The sequence below is a fragment of the Rana temporaria genome, chromosome 4 (assembly GCF_905171775.1).
Source record: "Rana temporaria chromosome 4, aRanTem1.1, whole genome shotgun sequence".
In the NCBI taxonomy this organism is placed as follows: Eukaryota; Metazoa; Chordata; class Amphibia; order Anura; family Ranidae; genus Rana; species Rana temporaria.
In genome coordinates, this window is record NC_053492.1 from 354,955,578 (window position 1) to 354,977,526 (window position 21,949).

Here is a 21,949-nt window from a genome sequence, read left to right on the forward strand (position 1 = left end):
TAAGTGAGGATGGAATATGGTAGAGGGAGAAGGGAGAATGATTGGGGAGATGGGGGTGGGGGGAGGGGTATGTGGAATTTAATTTTTTGATATTTGATAAATGAATTGCTGCATATAAAAGAAAATTAATGTCTGGTTTTATCATGTTGGAAAAGAGAAAAAAATAAAGAATATTTGATTAAAAAAACAAAACACAGGTGTTGCTTCTAGCATGAGCAGCTGTCTCTACCTCTGCATTAATGGCTGCCATGGCTGGGCTCATTAATGTAGATGTAGAGACAGCTGCTTGTACTTCCAGTTCAGCATTTTTTTTTATTAATTTTGACTATGCACAATTGCACTTGGTAACTGTGTGCATGGACTTTGCACTTTATATTAATACATGTGAATAGAGTATCCGATTTGCAAATGGGCACTACGCTAAAGTTAGTGGGGAATGGGAGAGTTATTTTGCTCCCATTCACAATTCGCCAAATTTGGACTTCTGTCATTCCAGAAATGTCCACTGGGTCAGTCTGTGCTCCAGGGATGCGGTACCATCCCTGGCCAGCAGTTTGCGCCAGAGGGGTTCTGGCAGAGCAAGTTTTCCCCAGCAGCCAATTAGAGGAGTTTTTCCCTCGCGGGGCATGCTGGGGGAGAGTATATCTGTGACAGGGGTCATGTGCTAAAAAATCTTTGCGGGGTCCCGGTTCCAGGTGCGGCATCCACCTTCAGGGTGCGCGCATCCATGGACCCCGCCGGCGTGGCCCACCTGGCCAAAATTGCAGGCTACACAGAACCTCATCCGGAGGTGAAAGGGGACTCCGGTGACTTACTGGATCCCCAGTTCTATTGAGAGGATCCCAGGCTGGGTGCCGTTCGATTGGGGGGTCGGCTTGAGGAGAACCCGGAGGCAGGTTGTCCAACAGGGCTTGAATGAACCAATCGGGGATCTAGTGACCGGAATGCTGACAGGTATGCTTTGCTGTCATCCGGTGACCTATGCTAAAATCTACTGGGAGGATTCGCTCCATTCATCTATTCAGCTCGCTTAAAGTAATAGGCCTGTGGCAGAGGCCCTAGAGCCAGGCCTGTGAGAGAGACCTGTTCCTCCCAGCAAATCTAAAGTGACACCTCGGCTGCCAGGCTTGAGATAGGGGTCTGTCCGGGGGCACTTCACCCACTCTGGCTAGAGTGGCGACGAACAATAATTTGGTACTACTGAGAGCAGGATTGCTCGGTTCATATCCAGGCCTGATACTGCACAGTTTTTCTCTCTCTTTCTTCATCAACCCTTTTCTTCCCATTTGATGTTGATGTTGGCCATGTTGGCCTGGAAATAAAGCATTGGAAAACCTTTATTCACTGTCTGGACCTTCGCTCACTACTTTGTTCTCCCACTACACCCCTAGACCACATCAAGGTAACTTAATATGCTGAGCCCAACAACAAATCAGCGGCTCCTTCGGGGGTAGCGCTACATATATATCTAAATAAATAAATATCAATCACACATACACATATACACACAATTTGATGCATTTGTGTTTCATAACATAGGTTTGAATAGCACAGCATTTTTTACACAATATTGGAAGCGATTTTCACGTCTCGTGAGTGGCATTATACTATTGCGCTTTAGATATAGTACCGGCAGTTCTTCACTATATTTTCTTCTCTTTTTCTGCCTTCTATCCGCCATGATGGATCTCCTTTGGTCCAAATGATTGCAAGAGTCCTGAATGCCTCGTTTAGAATAGAAAGATTCATATATTAGATCTTAATGATCTCAGCACTTCTGACCCCTGGACTGAAAAGCTGAGGGTCTATCAATGTCGGTGAGTGGGGCCACAAGAGGGGAATGTGATGTTTGAAAAACCTCTCCTATACATCCCAAAGCATTAATCACCATTGAATGATTTTGAAGATTTTTAGCACTTTCACCTCACTTTATTTCACTTCTTTTGTTCACGGACTGTGTTACATATTGTGTTGTCTTTTAAGCCTAGTTAGCGGTGTTTATACATTTTTTCACATTTTTACTGTTCTAACACAGTGGTTCTTAACCTGGGTTCGATCGAACCCCAGGGGTTCGGTGAGTGAGTCTCGGGGGTTCGGCAGTGGTCACACAGGGCCGCCGGTACAAGGCCGGGGCGGACGGGTGCCCTGGGCGATAACATTTCGTATAGGAGGGGTGGCGCAGCCGCAGGTGAAGCTCTGCCGTGGCCAGCGGCACTGTACAAATTGTGTGCCGAGTGCACTCCTGCATCCGGGACCGTCACCTCCCGGCTCCCTTTCCTGTCTGCTGCAGCCTGTTTACTCCCCCTATGAAGGAGTCTCTTGATCCCTTCCAGCGGCGTGACGTCACTCCACTCACGATATTATTAACGGGCCAGATCCACAAAAACCCGGCGCAACGTAACTTTTTCAATTTAAGTTACACGGCCGGAAAATTTCTACCTAAGTGCCCGATCCACAAAGCACTTACCTAGAAATTTTCGGCTGTGTAACTTAAATCCGGCCGGTGCAAGGCGTTCCTATTCAAATGGGGCGAGTCCCATTTAAATTAGGCGCACTCCCGCGCTGGCGGTACTGCGCATGCTCACGACGTCATTTTCCCGACGTGCTTTGCGCGGTTTTACGTTGCAGCGGGTTTTGAGAATCGCGACGGGCGTAAAAAAAAAAAATACGAGTTGCGGCGGGAAAAAAAACAATTTGAAAAAAAAAGACGGCGACGCGGGATAGAAGGGTCTACTTTTACAAGGCCTAAACAGTTTAGGCCTTGTAAAAGCAGCCCTAATTTTACGATTGCAAACTAATACTTACGGAGAAAAAACGAAGCTGAAAAGCTTTGTGGATCTCCATAAGTGCTAATTTGCATACCCGAAGCGGCATTTCGACTCGAAAATGCCCCCAGCGGAGGATGCGGTACTGCATCCTAAGATCCGACAGTGTAAGTCCCTTACACATGTCGGATCTTCTGCCTATCTATTGGAAACTGATTCTGTGGATCAGTTCCAAAGATAGAAACAGGGATACGACGGCGTATCAGTAGATACGCCGTCGTATCCCTTTTGTGGATCTGGCCCAAAGTGCATATGTGCTAAAGTGAAAATTCACTTACTGTAGGTAGTCCTCAAAACAAGAGAGAATATAATCTCAAACAGATATGTATTGAAGTCCTCCTAAGGTACTGCAATGTACAAACTGGAATTCAGGGCCAAATCCTCAGCCAGGCGGCGTAACTTAACTTGCAGCAGTTAAGTTACACTGACTTAAAGTTTTTACCTAAGTGCCTGATCCACAAAGCACTTACGTAAAAATTTCAAGCCGTGTAAGTTAAGTGCCGCCGTCGTAAGGCGTTCCTCCTCTCCGGGGGGCGTTTACAATTTAAATGAGGCGCGCTCCCGCGCCGGCCGTACTGCGCATGCGTGTGACGTCATTTTCCCGACGTGCATCGCGCGAACGTAATTGACGCCGGGCGGCTTTGTGGATTGCGACGGGACACTAAAGTTGCGACGGGTGAAAAAAAGACGCGCCGGGAAAACAAATAATTAGAAAAAAAAATGACAGCGACGCTCGGCATGCATTCCTGAGGGAGAACTCCATGCCAATTTTCAAAGAAAAAAACGGCATGGGTTCCCCCTCAGGAGCATACCAGGCCCTTAGGTCTGTTATGGGTTGTAAGGAGACCCCCCTCCGCCGAAAAATTGACGTAGGGGGTCCCCCTACAATCCATACCAGACCCGTATCCAAAGCACGCTACCCGGCCAGCCAGGAAGGGAGTGGGGACGAGCGAGCGCCCCCCCCCCTCCTGAGCCGTGCCAGGCCGCATGCCCTCAACATGGGGGGGTTGGGTGCTCTGGGGCAGGGGGGCGCACTGCGGGCCCCCCCACCCCAGAGCACCCTGTCCCCATGTTGATGAGGACAGGACCTCTTCCCGACAACCCTTGCCATTGGTTGTCGGGGTATGCGGGCGGGGGCTTATCGGAATCTGGGAGTCCCCTTTAATAAGGGGGCCCCCAGATACCGGCCCCCCACCCTAAGTGAATGGATATGGGGTACATCGTACCCCTACCCATTCACCTGGAGGCAAAAAGTAAAATGTAGTAAACACACAACACAAGGCTTTTTAAAATAATTTATTATTCTGCTCCGGACGCCCCCCCTGTCTTCGTTATTAGCTCAATTAGCAGGGGGGGCTTCTTCTTCCGCTCTCCGGGGGTCTTCTTCCACTCTCCGGGGGTCTTCCGCTCTCCGGGGGGGGCTTCTCCGGACTCCGGGGGGCTTCTTCCATCTTCTCCCCTCTTCCGCTCTTGACTCGGCGAACCCCGGTTCTTCTGCAGCTCTCCGGTGCCGCCTTCTTCAGCGCTGGCTGCCTGCTATGTTTGTGTGTTAGCTCGATTTCAAACAGGCAGCCGGCGCGGTCTTCTGTGGCGTCAGGGTCTTCTGGTCTTCTGTTCTTCCGATGTTGCCTCGTCGCCTGTTGTCGCTGTAATGATGGAAGCGCGCCTTGCATCCCATATATATAGGCATCACCGTCCCATCATGCTCCGGTAGGTACCCACGTGGTGGGTGCCTACCCACGTGCACCCACCACGTGGGTACCTGCCGGAGCATGATGGGACGGTGATGCCTATATATATGGGATGCAAGGCGCGCTTCCATCATTACAGCGACAACAGGCGACGAGGCAACATCGGAAGAACAGAAGACCAGAAGACCCTGACGCCACAGAAGACCGCGCCGGCTGCCTGTTTGAAATCGAGCTAACACACAAACATAGCAGGCAGCCAGCGCTGAAGAAGAAGGCACCGGAGAGCTGCAGAAGAACCGGGGTTCGCCGAGTCAAGAGCGGAAGAGGGGAGAAGATGGAAGAAGCCCCCCGGAGTCCGGAGAAGCCCCCCCCGGAGAGCGGAAGACCCCCGGAGAGTGGAAGAAGACCCCCGGAGAGCGGAAGAAGAAGCCCCCCCTGCTAATTGAGCTAATAACGAAGACAGGGGGGGCGTCCGGAGCAGAATAATAAATTATTTTAAAAAGCCTTGTGTTGTGTGTTTATTAAATTTTACTTTTTGCCTACAGGTGAATGGATAGGGGTACGATGTACCCCATATCCATTCACTTAGGGTGGGGGGCCGGTATCTGGGGGCCCCCTTATTAAAGGGGACTCCCAGATTCCGATAAGCCTCCGCCCGCAGACCCCGACAACCAATGGCAAGGGTTGTCGGGAAGAGGTCCTGTCCTCATCAACATGGGGACAGGGTGCTCTGGGGTGGGGGGGCCCGCAGTGCGCCCCCCTGCCCCAGAGCACCCAACCCCCCCATGTTGAGGGCATGCGGCCTGGCACGGCTCAGGAGGGGGGGGGGCGCTCGCTCGTCCCCACTCCCTTCCTGGCTGGCCGGGTAGCGTGCTTTGGATACGGGTCTGGTATGGATTGTAGGGGGACCCCCTACGTCAATTTTTCGGCGGAGGGGGGGTCTCCTTACAACCCATAACAGACCTAAGGGCCTGGTATGCTCCTGGGGGGGAACCCATGCCGGTTTGGAATTTACAAATTGCCGTGGAGTTCTCCCTCGGGAATGCATACCAAATGCCGTCGCTTGAATGGGCCTTTACAAGGTGTGACTAACTTTACACCATGTAAAAGCAGCCCTAGTTTTACACCAGGCAAACTAACACTTACGGCGAAAAAACTAGGTACAAAAGCTTTGAGGATCGCCCTAAGTGCTAATTTGCATACTAACAGAGGCATTTCGACTCGAAATGCCCCCAGTGGCGGATGCGGTACTGCATCCTAAGATCCGGCAGTGTAAGTCCCTTACAGATGTCGGATCTTCTGCCTAACTTAGGAAAACTGCTTCTGAGGATCAGTTCCAAAGTTAGAACCAGAGATACGACGGCTTACGCCGGAGTATCTCTTTTGTGGATTTGCCCCTTAGTTTTTTCAACAAAGCCTGTAAATGAAGATGTTCCCGATATTCGACTGTGCCGTCACCAATTTGGAGTTGTGATTCCACCATCTGGGGAAGGGGTAGGTACTCTTACCATGAGTCGTGGACTCATCCACCAGCGTTGGCAAGTCATAAAAGCAGAGAAAAAATTTGCGCAGTGTATGGGGCTTCAGCAAAACCCTAGGGTTTTCATGCTTGCTGAAGCTCCATACACTGCGCTCATTTTTTCTATATGTGATAACTTTTTACCTGTACACATCTGATGGTGTTTGTACTTTTATATTCATTCTGCCATATTTGATCGATGCTACGTGGAGGCTTCTCTTTTTTTCATCATCCCTCTTGCTCATCGTGTGTGTCTCTCTTCCCTTGATGGGTGAGCAATTGCTTTTGTATACGGAGCTCTCAAAGTGCGTGTCAAAGGTTCCATCTTCAGTTACCATCCAAGGAAGTTCAGAGTGTGTTCCATATGATCGTGTGAGGAGGTTGCAACTAGGCTGCAGGCGTTCAGATCTCTGCTTTTACGACTTACCACCGCTGGTTGAGGAGTCCACGACTCATGGTTTAAAGTTCTTTTCACTTTAGCACATATGCACTTTAATAATATCATATTGGATGATTATATTTTATGTGTTCATTGTTTTAGTGATATTGCATGGACTAGTTAATGGTCCATTCACATGTTTGACTATATACACAAATTTTGTTATTTGCACAATTAGTGGGAACACTAGTGTTGCTGATTACAGGAAGTATTTACTTCCCCACAAGTCATTCTTGCATACACATTTTTTCTTATCTTCATTATCATATCTAACCATTATCATAAGAAGAAAAGCAATTGAGAAAGTTCTCCTTTAGGTACATTTTTTCAGTAGGCCCTGAGGTAGAAATGTGTGGTTCCTACATAGACCATCTTTATCTCCCAACATGTGCTGAATGCAAAAGAAAATTATATGGAGTACGACAAACACATGATTCACTGAAATGAAGTCTAAATGAATTAACTCAACATCAGGAGGCTAAACAACACTGTTTGCCTTGTGACACAGTCATGAGAACTCTAGGTTACATAAATCCTATAAGTAAATAGAAGAATAATCGCTGCTACTCATTGTTTCAGTCTTGAAAATTAGGCTCACATTGGCAAACCATGTGAAACTTGCATTTGAAGCCAGAAGTATAGCAGAGGCTTCCTGTATCAATCTGAAGTGAGAGAAACAAGTAAAATTAGACGGTGTTATTACAGTAGGGTCATTGGCCTCATGTATAAAAATCCTAATAAAAGTGACACTCAAAAAACAAGGGGGCAGATCCACAAAGATATTACGCCGGTGTATCTCTTGATACGCCGCGTAATTTCAAATTTTGTGCGTCATATCTTTGTTTTGTATCCTCAAAACAAGATACGACGGCATCTTGGCTAGATCCGACAGGCGTACGTCTTAGTACGCTGTCGGATCTAAGCTGCAATTTTTCGGCGGCCGCTAGGTGGCGTTTCCGTCGAATTCTGCGTCGAGTATGCAAATTAGCTAGTTACGGCGATCCACGAACGCATGTCCGGCCGGCGCATTTTGTTTACGTCGTTTGCGTTCGTCTTTTTCTGGCGTATAGTTAAAGCTGCTATATGGTGGCGTACTCAATTTTAAGTATGGCCGTCGTTCCCGCGTACAATTTTGAATTTTTTACGTTGTTTGGGTAAGTCGTTCGCGAATAGGGATTTACGTAGAATGACGTCACCGTCGTGAGCATTGGCTTGTTCCGGGTTAATTTCGAGCATGCGCACTGGGATACCCCCACGGACGGCACATGCGCAGTTAAAAAAAACGTTGTTTACGTCGGGTCACGACGTATTAACATAAAACACGCCCCCATTACATCTATTTGAATTCCGCGCCCTTACGCCGCCAAAGATACACTATGCCGCCGTAACTTACGGCGCAAATTCTTTCAGGATTCGAAAAAAAAAAAGTTGCGGCGGCGTAGTGCATCTTAGATACGCTGCGCCCGGCGCAAAGGTACGTGGATCTGCCCCAATGTCTATGCCAGTGAATACCGAGTGCTTGCAACAAAATATATTTAAACGGTTAGTACAATCTACTGTATGCAAAAGCTGTTGAGCTTCTGACTTTCTTTTCCACCTTTTAAGCAACAGGGATCTCTCCATTACTCTGGTTTATTTAGATACCATTGAAGTGTATCTAAAGCCAAAACGATCTTTGTTTTGTTTTGGGAAGGGTGGTGAGGAGTTAGTGCTTTGCCAAGTTTTTTGTTTGCCGTCTGTATACTCATATAGGATATGACCACTGCCACAAGGAGTCAGTGAGGTAAAATTCCAAAAATTTAAAAAGGAGAAGTAAATCAAAGCTTGTTTGGCTGTACTTCTCTTGTGGATTACAGGAGTGCAGTTAGTTCTGCATTCCTGCAACCCAGTTTCAGATGACAGCAGGCTAAAGCTGACGTCATAGAGCCGTTCCAGGATGGTGAAAGATCACAACCATACAGTTGGTCCAGCACCTGGCTCAGCCTCTCAGTGAGCCGCTGAGAGCCTGGGGCAGCTGGGGGTGGTGCAAAGCACACAGCGGTGGTGGACAGTCACCAGCTGACCCCTCACTGAGAATTGAATGATCAACAGTGTTTGATTGTTCAGTTCTAGTCTTAAAGCTGGTGGTGGACAGATGCAACATTGGAACGATGCTGCATCCACTTACTGTATGCAAGTAGGATTTAAAAAAAAAAAAAACCCATACAGAACAGAAAATAGGAAGAATCTTTCAATCTGTACTGTCCTGCCATTTTAGGGCCTCAAAAGATATTATAGGCAGTCAGAACATCAGTTTTCTGGAATTTGTAGCCTTTTTTGTGACTAGCTCTAGCAATAGACTGAGTAGCTCATCGAGTTTACCCATTTTTACATATTTTTTATTCAGGTTGACTGACTCACTACCTCTGCTGGATGTTTATTCCAAACAACTTACCTTTCAGACAAATAATACTTTCTAAGATTAGTTTTGAAATTTCCTCAAGTTAGCTTGAGGTCATGTCCCTGTATCTTTGATTTTTGTCTCATATTGAAAATACTGCCATCCTGAACCTTATTCACCCCCTTGATGTATTTAACCACTTCCACTTGGCTTTCTGACGGTATAGGGGGAACGTGCGCTGCATCACCGAGGAGCTGATGCGTGTGTCGGGCGGCTGCGATGGCCACTGGGCACCCGTGATTGCTAATGACAGAGCAGGAACCTGGATCTGTGTGTGTAAACACAGATCCACGTCCTGTCGAGAGAGAGGAGGCAGATTGGTGTTCCTATATAATAGGAACACACAATCAGTCTTCCTCCCCCAGACAGTCGCACCCCCCCCTAGTTAGACTCACTCCCTAGGCAACACATTTAACCCCTTGATCGCCCCCTAGTGTACATTTATACAGTCATCAGTGCATATTTATAGCACTGATCGCTGTATAAAATGTCAATGGTCCCAAAATAGTGTCAAAAGTGTCCGATCTGTCCGCGATGTCACAGTACCAATAAAAAAAATATAAAAAAATCACAGATCACTGCCATTACTAGTAATAAAAATAATAGTAATAAAAATGCCAAAAATCAACCTATTTTGTAGGCGCTATAACTTTTGAACAAACTAATCAAACAGTTATTGTAAAAAAAAAAAATTACCAAAAATATGTAGAAAATGACATATCGGCCTAAGCTGAGGACATTTAAAAAAAAAAATGGGATATTTATTGTAGCAAAAAGTAAAAAATTGTGTTTTTTCAAAATTGTCGCTTTTTTGGTTTATCGCGCAAAAAAAATATTTGGGTACAGTGTTGCATGACTGCGAAATTGTCATTCAAAATGTTACAGCGCTGAAAGATAAAAATTGGCCTGGACAAGAAGAGGGTGAAAATGCCTGGTATTGACGTGGTTAAAGGTTTTAATCATGTCCCCTTTCCCTTCTTCCCTCCAGACTGTACATTTTAAGTTCCTAAAGTCTCTCTTGATAGGTTTTATCCCCCAGAACTTTCTCCATTTTTGTTACCCGTCTCTGAACTTGTTCTATCTTATCAATATCTTTTTGTAAACCAGGTCTCCAGAATTGGACACAGTATTCTAAATGAGGTCTTATAAAGATCCATATAGGGGAATCAGAACCTCCTTGCAACATGCTGTTAATATAGATGTCAACTAGACAGCTTGGCAATTACTAATTTACTCAACAAAATATTAGCATCGGTTTGTTTTCATTGTATAAGAATACAGACAAAGAAATCATAGGGCCAGATCCACGTACAGCGGCGCATCTCTCCGCCGGGCGCAGCGTATCTAAGATACACTACGCCGCCGTAACTTTTTATTTTTTTCGAATCCTCAAAGAATTCACGCCGTAAGTTACGGCGGCGTAGTGTATCTTTGGCAGCGTAATGGCGCAGCATTCAAATCTCTGTGATGGGGGCGTGTTTTATGTAAATACGTGGTGACCCGACGTAAACCACGTTTTTTTAAATTGCGCATGCGTCGTCCGTGGGGGTATCCCAGTGCGCATGCTTGAAATTACCCCGGAAAAAGCCAATGCTCGCGACGGTGACGTCATTCTACGCAAATCCCTATTCGCGAATGACTTACGCAAACAACGTAAAAAATTCAAAATGCGAGGCAGGAACAACGGCCATACTTAACATTGAGTACGCCACCATATAGCAGATTTAACTATACGCCGGAAAAAGCCGAACGCAAGCGACGTAAAAAAAATGCGCCGGCCGGACGTACGTTCGTGGATAGCCATTACTAGCCAATTTGCATATTCAACGCGGAATTCGACGAAAACGCCACCTAGCGGCCGCCGAAAAATTGCATCTAAGATCCAACGGCGTACTAAGACGTACACCTGTCGGATCGATCCGAGATGCCGTCGTATCTTGTTTTGTTTATGCAAAATTTGAAATTCTTTTGTGGATCTGCCCCAAAGTCTTAATTTTTAGGGTTATATGTTATACTTCTCTAGCAAGTAGCTTATTAACCTAAAGAAAAGTTGTCGGCTTTTATATCCAAGTAAAACTGGAAAGATTAGAGTGGTTCAACACAGCTAGGTTTTAGAGGCTTTTCAATAGCCTTTTTCAGACTAGAAGTCATTACATGGTATTGAGGCAGCATAAGAGATGAGTGTGGGATAAAAAACATTTTATAGCTCAACAACTTTATGCATGTACACCTATTAAAAAACTGCTAAACAACCAGATGTAACAAAGGCCTAGTCCTACTGTTAAAAAGTGAATTATTTTGGGAGTAGGTCACAAGCAACTTATTATTTATGATTTCCAATTGCATGGCTTAAATCAAAAACATTAGAAATGTCAGCAGATAATGAAAGCAGTATTGTGCAGCTAGCAAAAGGGAAATATAAAGCAGGCATCAACAATCTAGTACCTAGAATTCATATAAACTTATTGCCTTTCTGAACAAAGGCATGAAGGACAATGTATATAAAAAAAAGTAAAAATAAATAAAAATCTTATCCATATGAACCCTACAGGGGACAGATGCCCCTCCATTGAATAATACAAGGCCCACCTCCCACTTGTACAAAGAAGCAGATTTATGGAGAGACCACAGATTCTATAGAGAGAACAAGGGTCCTTCTCTATAGAATTTTTTTATGGCATATGAAATTTATTTAGAGGATTGAAATGAAAAGTTTGGTTGGGCTTTAAAGAGATATGCATGGTACCCATCCTTCAGGGCATAACTGTGGTTATTGACTCTAACAATAGTCACTACATATGGAGACAATGGGGGTCATTTAGTGCACTTGAAATTGCACTGAAAGTGCACTTGGAAGTGAAGTCGCTGTAAATCTGAGGGGTAGATTTGAAATGAAGGGAAGCTCTGCTGATTTTATTATCCAATCATGTGCAAGCTAAAATGCTGTTTAACGTACCTTACATGTCCCCCTCGGGTCTACAGTGACAGCACTTCCAAGTGTAATTTAGTGCAATTTTAAGTGCACTTTGCACTTGTAGGGGCAGATTCACAGAGCAAGTACGCCGGCGTATCTACTGATACGCCGGCGTACTTTCAAATTTCCCGCGTCTTATCTTTAGTTTGAATCCTCAAACCAAGATACGACGGCTTTTGGGTAAGATCCGACAGGTGTACGGCTTCGTACGCCTTCGGATCTTAGATGCAATACTTTGGCGCCCGCTGGGTGGAGTTTGCGTCGTTTTCCGCGTCGGGTATGCAAATTATCGATTTACGACGATCCACGAACGTACGCGCGGCCGTCGCATTCACTTACGTCGTCTGTAGTCGGCTTTTTCTGGCGTATAGTTAAAGCTACTATTTTGTGGCGTATAGATAGACTTGCCATGTTAAAGTATGGCCGTCGTTCCTGCGTCAAAATTTGAATTTTTTTTGCGCAAGTCGTCCGTGAATAGGGATGGACGTAAGTCACGTCTAAGTTAGAAAAATTACGTTGTTGCAACGTCATTTAGCGCAATGCACGACGGGAAATTTAGGAACGACGCATGCGCATTTCATTCGGCGCGGGGACGCACTTCTTTTAATGGAAACCCGCCCCCAACCCGCCCAATTTCAAATACGCCGCCAGAAAAACACTACGCCGCCGTAACTTACGGCGCAAATTCTTCCTGGATTCGAATTTACGCCAGGTAAGATACGGCGGCGTAGCGTATCTCTGATACGCTGCGCCTGTCCAATTGTATGTGAATCTGCCCCGTAGTTTTGCAGTGCAAAGTGGATTTGCCTTTCCTAAATAACCCCCAATGCCTCTATTGTGATCACAGAATCAATACTTCACAGAATGCTGGGTGAACCTACAATATATAAGGTTACCTAGCTTAATGATGGTAATCCGGATCAGAAAAGGCATTCCACTGGCAGGTGACTGTGGGCATTTGATAGGGCAAATTGCAAAAAAGTGTGTCATCACTGAATATTGTTTGAAATGTTGTGTAACCCCTGTAAGAACTGTTCAGTGTAAAAAGGACAAGACAGCTGTTCCTTTGATATAAATGAAAGGGGACATATGTTGTTAATCTAAATGGCATTCAAAGCAGTTCTGTATAGAAAACTAGAGAAGTTTTGTCATGTCATACTGAATTAGATATAATCTAGATACACAGAATTCAAGAGTGGATTTCTTTAACATAGGATTTGCAGAGGAAAACAATCCTCTTGTGTAGGCTAATGCTAAATTATATTCTGGCTTAAGGGGCAGCACATTGAGGTTGATTTACTAAAGGCAAATCCGTTGTGCACTTGGAAGTGCAGTAATGTAGATCTGAGGGGAAGATCTGAAATGAGGGAAGCTCTGCTGATTTTTATCATCCAATCACATGCAAGCAAAATTGCTGTTTTTTTATTTTCCTTGCATGTACCCCTCAGATCTACAGTGACTGCACTTCCAAGTGCACTTGGAAGCGCACAGTGAATTTGCTTTTAGTAAATAACCCCCATTGTGTTTTAAAATGCAGTGCATAGGTGGATGGAGAAAAGGAGACTTAACAGCTTTGGTCTTCTGCAGAAAAATGTATACAGCATGCATTTGTCTGCACTGTACCAGGGCACTTTGTTCTAGCCAAAACAGGGCACATAGAAAATATTTTTTAATGCATAAAAATTCAGGTTTCTGCAATGTGAATGAGCCTTATGCCACATACACACGACCGTTTTTCGGGTTCTAAAAAAATGATGTTTTTAAGGGTCTTGAAAAAACAACGTTTTTTTCAACCCGATCATTAAAACGGCCTTGCCTACACACGATCGTGAAAAAATAAATGCTCTAGCAAAGCGCGGTGACGTACAACACGTATACCGGCACTATAAACGGGAAGTACCATGCGGATGGCGCCACCCTTTGGGCTGCTTTAGCTGATTTTGTGTTAGTAAAAGACGATTCACGCTTTTCAGTCTGTTACAGCGTGATGAATGTGCTTACTCCTTTACGAACGCAAGTTTTACCAGAACGAGCGCTCCCGTCTCATAACATGCTTCTGAGCATGCACGTTTTGTCACGTGGTTAAAGCCCACACACAACCATTTTTTACGACGTAAAAAAACGACAACGTTAAAAACGACGTAAAAAATTAGAGCATGTTCGAAATTTTTAATGGCCATTTTTTACATCAAGTGAAGTAGCACCAATCTGAACCAGCCAGGGCCAAGTGCCATTTCTATAAGCTGCCTCGATTCTCCGCTTGTCAGTTGAATCACCTCTGACAAGTTTTCCCAAGACCAAAAAAAAAAGGAAGGAAGGAAGGTGAAAGGGAAGGGATCTCCAGATCTGTTCCTGTGTGCGGTGTGAAGTAGGGTGCATCCCTTCCCTCCAATCAGGTGTCAGAGCTCTCCTCACTGAGCTCTGCAGTGTGTAATTTCAGCTCCTGAGACGTTTTACTGACAGGTCAGACAAGCTTTATAAATTCTAGACTTTAAATAGATGAAGAGTAGACTGGAAAGGTACCACTTAAGTAGGGGGGATTCATTTTATCTCGGTATCAACTGAAGCAAGTCACTTCACTAGGTATATGTAAGGGTTTACAACCAATAAGTCTTGGGGCATATTTTTTACAGCTGCGGATGTGATGTTCACCAAACATTCAATAAAGGTAAATTAATCGCTAATTTAAAACACAATAACCCAGAAAATATACCCGTATTGACTAACATTCACTCCTTTGCAAATATACCCCTTGGTTTTGTGGTTTTAAAGGTCTAACCACTTTAACAGAACTTGTAAAACATTAGCACCAGTTTGACAAATTATCTTCTGTCAATCAAAAATTGGCAATGCAAAGTAAAGCATCCCATCATGTAGAGTATGTACAAGCATAAGCCTGAATTACTGTATAGAGAGATCATAAGTACTGCTGCCAAACACCATTCTTTTAGAAGTTGGCAGAGGGCAGTCCCTCACACAAGACTTATGGGAAAACTCTAAGAATATGGTACAGGCAAAAGTGCTACTGTTAAGTTAAATCCACTAAGCTATAACGACCATGATGTTTACAGCAAAAACGAAAATGAACAGCTAATGAACTTCGCAAACAACTCAATGCGATAAGTTACTGCATGAAAATATGCGGTAATTACCACATTAGCAAAACTTTGCCGCAGTAGGTATTTACCATAAAATTCTTAGTGAATTGAACATTTGCACAATTGTTTCCGCAGGCTTTTACTTTTTTTTTTTTGCATTATTTGATACCATAAACCTTTCATCGGTATTCACATTTTTTAAAACACTTTTTTGCTTCCCATGAATGAAAAGCTGCTGCAATAAAGTACAAGTTCAGTCCAAAAAGACAAATCAGCACAAGGAACTTTAATCTGATGTGCCACTTGTGCTGCCGGGCTCATGCAAATTATTGAAATCTTCCTCCTCTTCCAATTCCCCCTACCACTGTAATCTTCTACTATAACTGCCCTTGCCCCTTCCCACCTCCATTTAAAGAAGCAGTACTTTCATGAATGAAAAGCAAACTATGAATGGAGAATGGACAGATGAATGAAAAGGTCCAACCCCTCCATTCATAGATCATCTTTCATTCATAGACGCTATAGTACAGGTTCTATGAAAGGAGGAGTGTGCAGAAAGGGAGGACATAGTCTTGAGGACTGCGTGTCCATAGGCTCTATTAACACCGAACCAGAAAATTCCGTTGGGGGGGGGGGGGGGGGGGTAGTGAGAGGGGAATGGAGGAAAACGTTCAGGAATGCAGGAGCCAGCAGCACAAGTGACAAGTTTGAACAACAAAAAGTAATGTCTCTTGTGCTGATTTTTTCTTTTGTGACTAAAGTTAGGCTTTCAAGACATATAGCAAGGCTCCACACCCCATGGCCTGCATTATAGGAATTGGACATAAATTGCAGTATTATTATGGAGCATAGAAGGAGCAATATCTGGTCATATTTAAAAATTGGCTCCTAAATGGTTCCTTTACAGAAGCATAGTTAAAACCCCAAGGGTCTTATTCATTAGTTCACACTAAATGCATTACTTTAAACACATTGTTTTACATTCAAAAACACTGAAGGGACTAGTTTCATTTAATGCAATACGATTTGTGAAAAAACGCAAACTGCCACATAGGGTCTACAGGTCCATAATCAGACTGTGGACATGCCTAAGATTTTTCTATTTGATGGTAACTAGGAAATAAAACTAACTTGTAAACCATATAAATTGCTTGTTACAGCAATGTAAGATGCTCCTATCAGAAAATGGAAAACTAAGTTTCAGTTATCACTGCCCATATTATACAGAAATATATTTGTCTATGTTTGAATACATCTAAGTTTTTCCTAGACAGGTTTAAATGAATTTACTGCTGACCTCTCCAAGAAACAACTACTCTTTAGGCAAAACTTTTGGAAGTTTGTTTAGAACATTCCTTCTGGTAGTTTGAGGTCATGTCCCGGTGTTCATAATCCTTGTGAGCCTTATTTTACACTCTTAACGTATTTAGAAGTTTGTCATGAATCAGATTGCCCTCCTATCCTCAATAATGAACATACTAGGTTCCCACAGTCTCTCCTGTAATGCTTTATCCCTCAGACCTTTCACCATTTTGGTTGGCCGTCTGTAGATTCATTTTATCTCATCAATATCCTTTTGTATCTTTTAGGTTTCCAGATATGGACACTGTATTCAAAATGAGGTTACCATATATATTCGAGTATAAGCTGAGCTTTTCAGCACATTTTTTTGTGCTGAAAATGCCCCCCTCTGCTTATACTCAAGTCACCTTTTTGCGCCCGATCTTCCGGACTTTGGGGATCCGGTACTGGCCAGCCGTAGGTTCCCTGGACTTGTCACACTCTTCCTCTACAAGTGTGCAAAGTTTGTTGTCTAGGGGACCTACGGCTGGGGATCACCGATTTTTCAAACTCGGGCAGCCCTTCCATAGACTCCCATGTTAAACTTCAGTCTAGTCTTGGACACAGCAAGGCATGGGCATAGTGAGGCATGGTCACAGTGAGGCATGCACATGGACACGGCGAGACAAAGTGAGGCATGCAGATGGACACCCTAGGCTTATACTCGAATCAATACGTTTCCCAGTTTTTTGTGGTAAAATTAGGTGCCTCGGCTTATACTCGACTATATACGGTACATCAAAGATATAGGGGAATCAAAAGCCCCTTCCTTTTGCTGGTGATCCCTTTAGTGATGCAGCCCAGAATTCTATTTACGTTCTCTGCTGCCTGGTCACACTGTTTGCTCATTTGGCTATCAACAAAAAAGTACCCCCATATATTTTTCCTTTAGTTCTGACCAGCACTGCATTCCCAATATTGTACTCTATCAGAAAATATGTAATCCCCAAGTGCATTGTTTTGCATTTGAAAACGTTGAATTGCAACTTCCACTGCTTTGACCAATCTTCCAGCAATGCCAAATCATGTTTCATGTTACAAACACCTTAAGAAATATCAAACCTATTGCACACCCTTGTGTTATCAGCTGTGCTAAAAAAAAAAAAAAAACTGACTTGAACAGCAACAGATAAGAGCAGCAAGCAGGGCATGCCCAGGAGAGGCATATGAAAGAATCTGGGATGCAGTGACAATGTTCACATATATTACAGCTGAAATACACTATAACACACTAAGAGCTACAATGAGGGCTTATGTGTATGGAGCAGTTTGATCCAGGATGCTCTTGCAGCCCCAGGGGAAGGGAGCATGTTGGCATTGAAATGTTAGAAACAGGTACCAGGGGAACTATTCTGAGGTGTACAAGGTTTGAATATGTCTCATATTTAAAGCAATCAGTAAATATTCTACATAAATCATATATAAAATCTTGAAATACATTGCGACTTTAAAAGTGCAGCTCAATGCAAATGTAGAAATTGGGGCTATGGAAAGCCCAGAAGAGATGATTGTAGCCTGCACTTATGTATCTCACTGATCTGCCTGTCAGCCCAGGACAATTTGGTATAATTTAGAAGTAGAAGTGCGTGAAACTATAAAGCAAAGATACGTTTAATGCAGGGTTTGACAAATTTGCTTGGAATCTAGGAGCCAGCTAAAAAAGTTAGGAGCCAGAAAACGCGCCCGTCCCTCCAAGCTCGCGCGCAGACGCAAACGCATTCGTGAGTAACGCTCGCATATGCAAACGGTATTCAAACCACACATGTGAGGTATCACCACGATTGGTAGAGCAAGAGCAATAATTCTAGCCCTAGACCTCCTCTGTAACTCAAAACATGCAACCTGTAGAATTTTTTAAACGTCGCCTATGGAGATTTTAAAGGGTAAAAGTTTGTTGCCATTCTACGAGCGGACGCAATTTTGAAGCGTGACATGTTGGGTATCAATTTTCTCTGCGTAAAATTATCTTTTACAATATAAAAAAAAAAGTGCGCTTGTAAGACCGCTGCGCAAATACGTTGCGACAGAAAGTATTGCAACAACCACCATTTTATTCTCTAGGGTGTTAGAATGAAAAATATATATAATGTTTGGGGGCTCTAATTAGAGGGAAGGAGATGGCAGTGAAAACGGTGAAAAACACATTAGAATTGCTGGATTGCTGTTTTACTTGTAATGCCAACGGCCACCACAAGATGACCAGATCACAGAAGGAAGCTTAGGCCTGCAGAAGGCCGCGGCCTCAATTGCCGGCCTGCGCAGCAGGGGAGGTGGGGGCGCACGGAGACACAGTGTCGGCAATTGAGGTCACGGCTTTGCGCCCTTCTGAAGGCCTAAGCTTCCCCGGGCGCCAGGTCACTATTTCTTGTCGCAATTGCGACCGGATATTGTTGAGCCCTGGTTTAATGCATGCACTTAATGTGTACCCTCTATCACATACAATATACATTCATGTGGAGGATTTTTCTAACTTTATTACTACAAAATGATTTCTCCCATTTAAAAACACAGTAAATCATTTATTACTTAACCACTTACCGACGGCTGGCCGTCATATGACGCCCTGGGCTTTGTGCGGGGATAACTAAATGATGCCTGCAGCTACAGGCATCATTCAGATATCGTCTTTCAGCCAGCGATTTCCTACAACCATGATATCAATCATATCCAGCGACGAGAGAGGACGTCCCCCCCCCCCTCCCGCCGCTGCTTCTACCGACTCACCGCTGCGATCTTTAAATTGGAGATCGGATCCGCCAGCCCTGGATGTTTACCATAGAGATTTTCGGCGGACCAGATGGTCGCCGGAGTCTCTCTGATCGTCGGAGGCCGGGCATGATGTTTTGACATCACGCCCGGCCTCTGCGTTCAAACAACGTCGCCTCGGCTGGGAAGACAAGATTGTGTATTTTTTTATGACAGGCTTCCCAGCCTAGAGGTGAGATGTGGGGTCTTTTTGACCCCATATCTCACTGTAGAGAGGACCGATCATGCCATATTCTTATCAAAAGGGATTTTTACATTCCTTGTAATAGGAATAAAAGTGATCAAAACATTTTTTAAAAAGAAAGTGTCACACAAAAATTTTTTTAAGTAAAAAATAAATAAAAAATGTTTTATTGTTAATTTTAAAGTCCCCGTGTGCTCACACTCAGAAGCAAACTCATACACAAGTCCCGCCCACATATGAAAACCGTGTTCAAACCACACGTGAGGTGTTGCCGCGAACATTAGAGCAAGAGAAATAATTCTAGTCCTAGACCTTCTCTAACTCAAAACACGTAGCCAGTAAAAAAAATGTAAAGCATCGCCTATGGGGATTTTTAAGTACCGAAGTACTGTATGGCGTCATTCCACAAGCGTGTGCAATTTTAAAGCGTGACATGTTGGGTAAAAAAAAAAAAACATAGGGCTAGATTCAGATAGCCCGCCGTAACTTTGTGCGGGCGTAGCGTATCTCAGATACGCTACTCCGCCGTAACTTAGTGAGGCAGGTTCTGTATTCACCAAGAACCTGCGCCCTAAGTTACGGCGGCGTAGCGTAAATCTGCCGGCGTAAGCGCGCCTAATTCAAATTGTGAAGAGGTGGGCGTGTTTTATGCAAATAAAACATGACCCCACGTAAATGACATTTTTGACTAACGGCGCATGCGCCGTCCGTTAATGTAACCCAGTGCGCATGCTCCAAATTAACCCGCAAAAAGCCAATGCTTCCGACGTGAACGTAAATTACGCACAGCCCTTTTTGCAAACGACGTAATCGATGGAAAATTTGACGCTGGCCCGACGTTCATACTTAACATAGGATACGCCTCATATAGCAGGGGTAACTTTACGCCGGAAAAAGACTAACGTAAACGACGTGAAAAAATGCGCCGAGCGGACGTACGTTTCAGAATCGGCGTATCTACCTAATTTGCATATTCCTTGCGTAAATCGACGGAAGCGCCACCTAGCGGCCAGCGTAAATATGCAACTAAGATACGACGGCGTAAGAGACTTACGTCAGTCAGATCTTAGCCAAATTCCGGCGTATCTTGTTTTCTGAATACAGAAAAAAGATACGCCGGAGCATCCTAGAAGTTACACGGCCTATCAATAGATACGCCAGCGTAACTTCTTTATGAATCTACCCCATAATGTTTGGGGGGTCTATGTAATTTTCTTGCATTTTGTATGTATGAGAGAAATGTCAGAATTGGCCTGGTTGGGAGGTGGTTAATATACACAGAACATTTTTCTCAAAACTACTAGTTTTTCACTAATGTAATTTTAGCCAAGATCATTTTCTAAAGATGGAAAAACAGATTTAATATGAATACACACTAAAATAAAAGATTGGGTGTACCTGAGGTTTGTTTAGAATAGCCCTTTTACTTCTTCAGTGTCAGGATCAAGGTCAATGTCATAAAAGCAAGGTCTTGTGGGTAATCCTGGCATGGTACTCATCTAGGAGAAAAAAGTGCACATTAGTGACATGACATTCTATATAGATAAACTGGGGTTAGACAACAGTTATGGTAACTTTACAAGTTTTTGGTTCATGGTTGAAGTGGATGGCAGGCCCACCCACTTACATTAGCGAGCAATAGGCAAGTCATGTAGCATTAAAATGTCCATTGCAATGTGTAAAACATGGATCAGATCAGCCAACTGTTTTTATTGGCCCCTGGTGGTCTGTGTAAAAGCAGTCTTACTTTATCAGACTGCTAGTCACTAAAAAGTATCAACCTGTATAAAACCAAGGTATGTTATCTACAAAAAATGTACTTGCACAATACCATAACAGGAGACCTCCCATAAATGTCACAGTATGAGCATGAATGAGGAGAATAAAGATCTAAAATAATAATATACAAGCATATCATACAAGTATAAAGCAGCACATACACATGCTGTTTATTTCAGACGACTGGTGGTTATTGTACAGAATCTATATAATGCCAACAGCCTGTGCAGCGCTTTACAACATGAGGGTAGACAGCAGGGGTCAAGTCCTGGGGAAAAAAGTGTGGGAACTCCCACCCAAGATCCACTCCCCCGCCAAAAAAATAAAATGATACGCTCATATGCATAATTACTAAACCGCATGTTTTGTTTTTTTCTTCGATCCACTGTACCTTAGTAATCCTTTGTTACTGGCCGCTTCCTGTATATGGATTCATCGGGTATTCCGTCACTTCCTCGATGCCGCAATGTCTCCTGGGAGCTTTTGTCATTGTTCCCAGGAGACATTGCGGAGGTCTGCCGCAAGTTATCGCGGGATTTAGAAAGAACTTTAAGCAAGTTCTTTCTAAATCCGGCGATAACTCGCGGCAGACCTCCGAAATGTCTCCTGGGAACAATGAAAAAAGCTCCCAGAAGACATTGCGGCATCGAGGAAGTGACGGAATACCCACACACTACCGGATGAATCCATATACAGGAAGCGGCCAGTAACAAAGTATTACTAAGGTTCGCCTGCCCCTGACAGTGACTCGAGCTGGGCATCGCCGCTTAGTGAAGGATTGGCTCGGGCGGCTCGGCTGCTCTCGGCTGCTTTAGTCCTGCAAAGGGAACTGCGTTCCTGCTGTGAAAAAAGTGCAGGAATTCCGTTCCCACGCGTTCCCGCAGGACTTGAGC

The 21,949-nt window shown here is 44.2% G+C and overlaps 1 protein-coding gene across 1 annotated transcript in view; it reads right to left on the minus strand.

Moving 5' to 3' along the window:
- The window catches only part of MTHFD1L (methylenetetrahydrofolate dehydrogenase (NADP+ dependent) 1 like), a 337,567-nt gene that overhangs the window by 12,245 nt on the left and 303,373 nt on the right, over positions 1-21,949 (minus strand). Inside the window, exon 27 of the mRNA XM_040350849.1 lies at positions 20,676-20,776. Within this exon, the coding sequence (XP_040206783.1) occupies positions 20,687-20,776 (90 nt within the window). The 3' untranslated portion in view covers positions 20,676-20,686. The remainder of the gene's footprint in view (positions 1-20,675; positions 20,777-21,949) is intronic.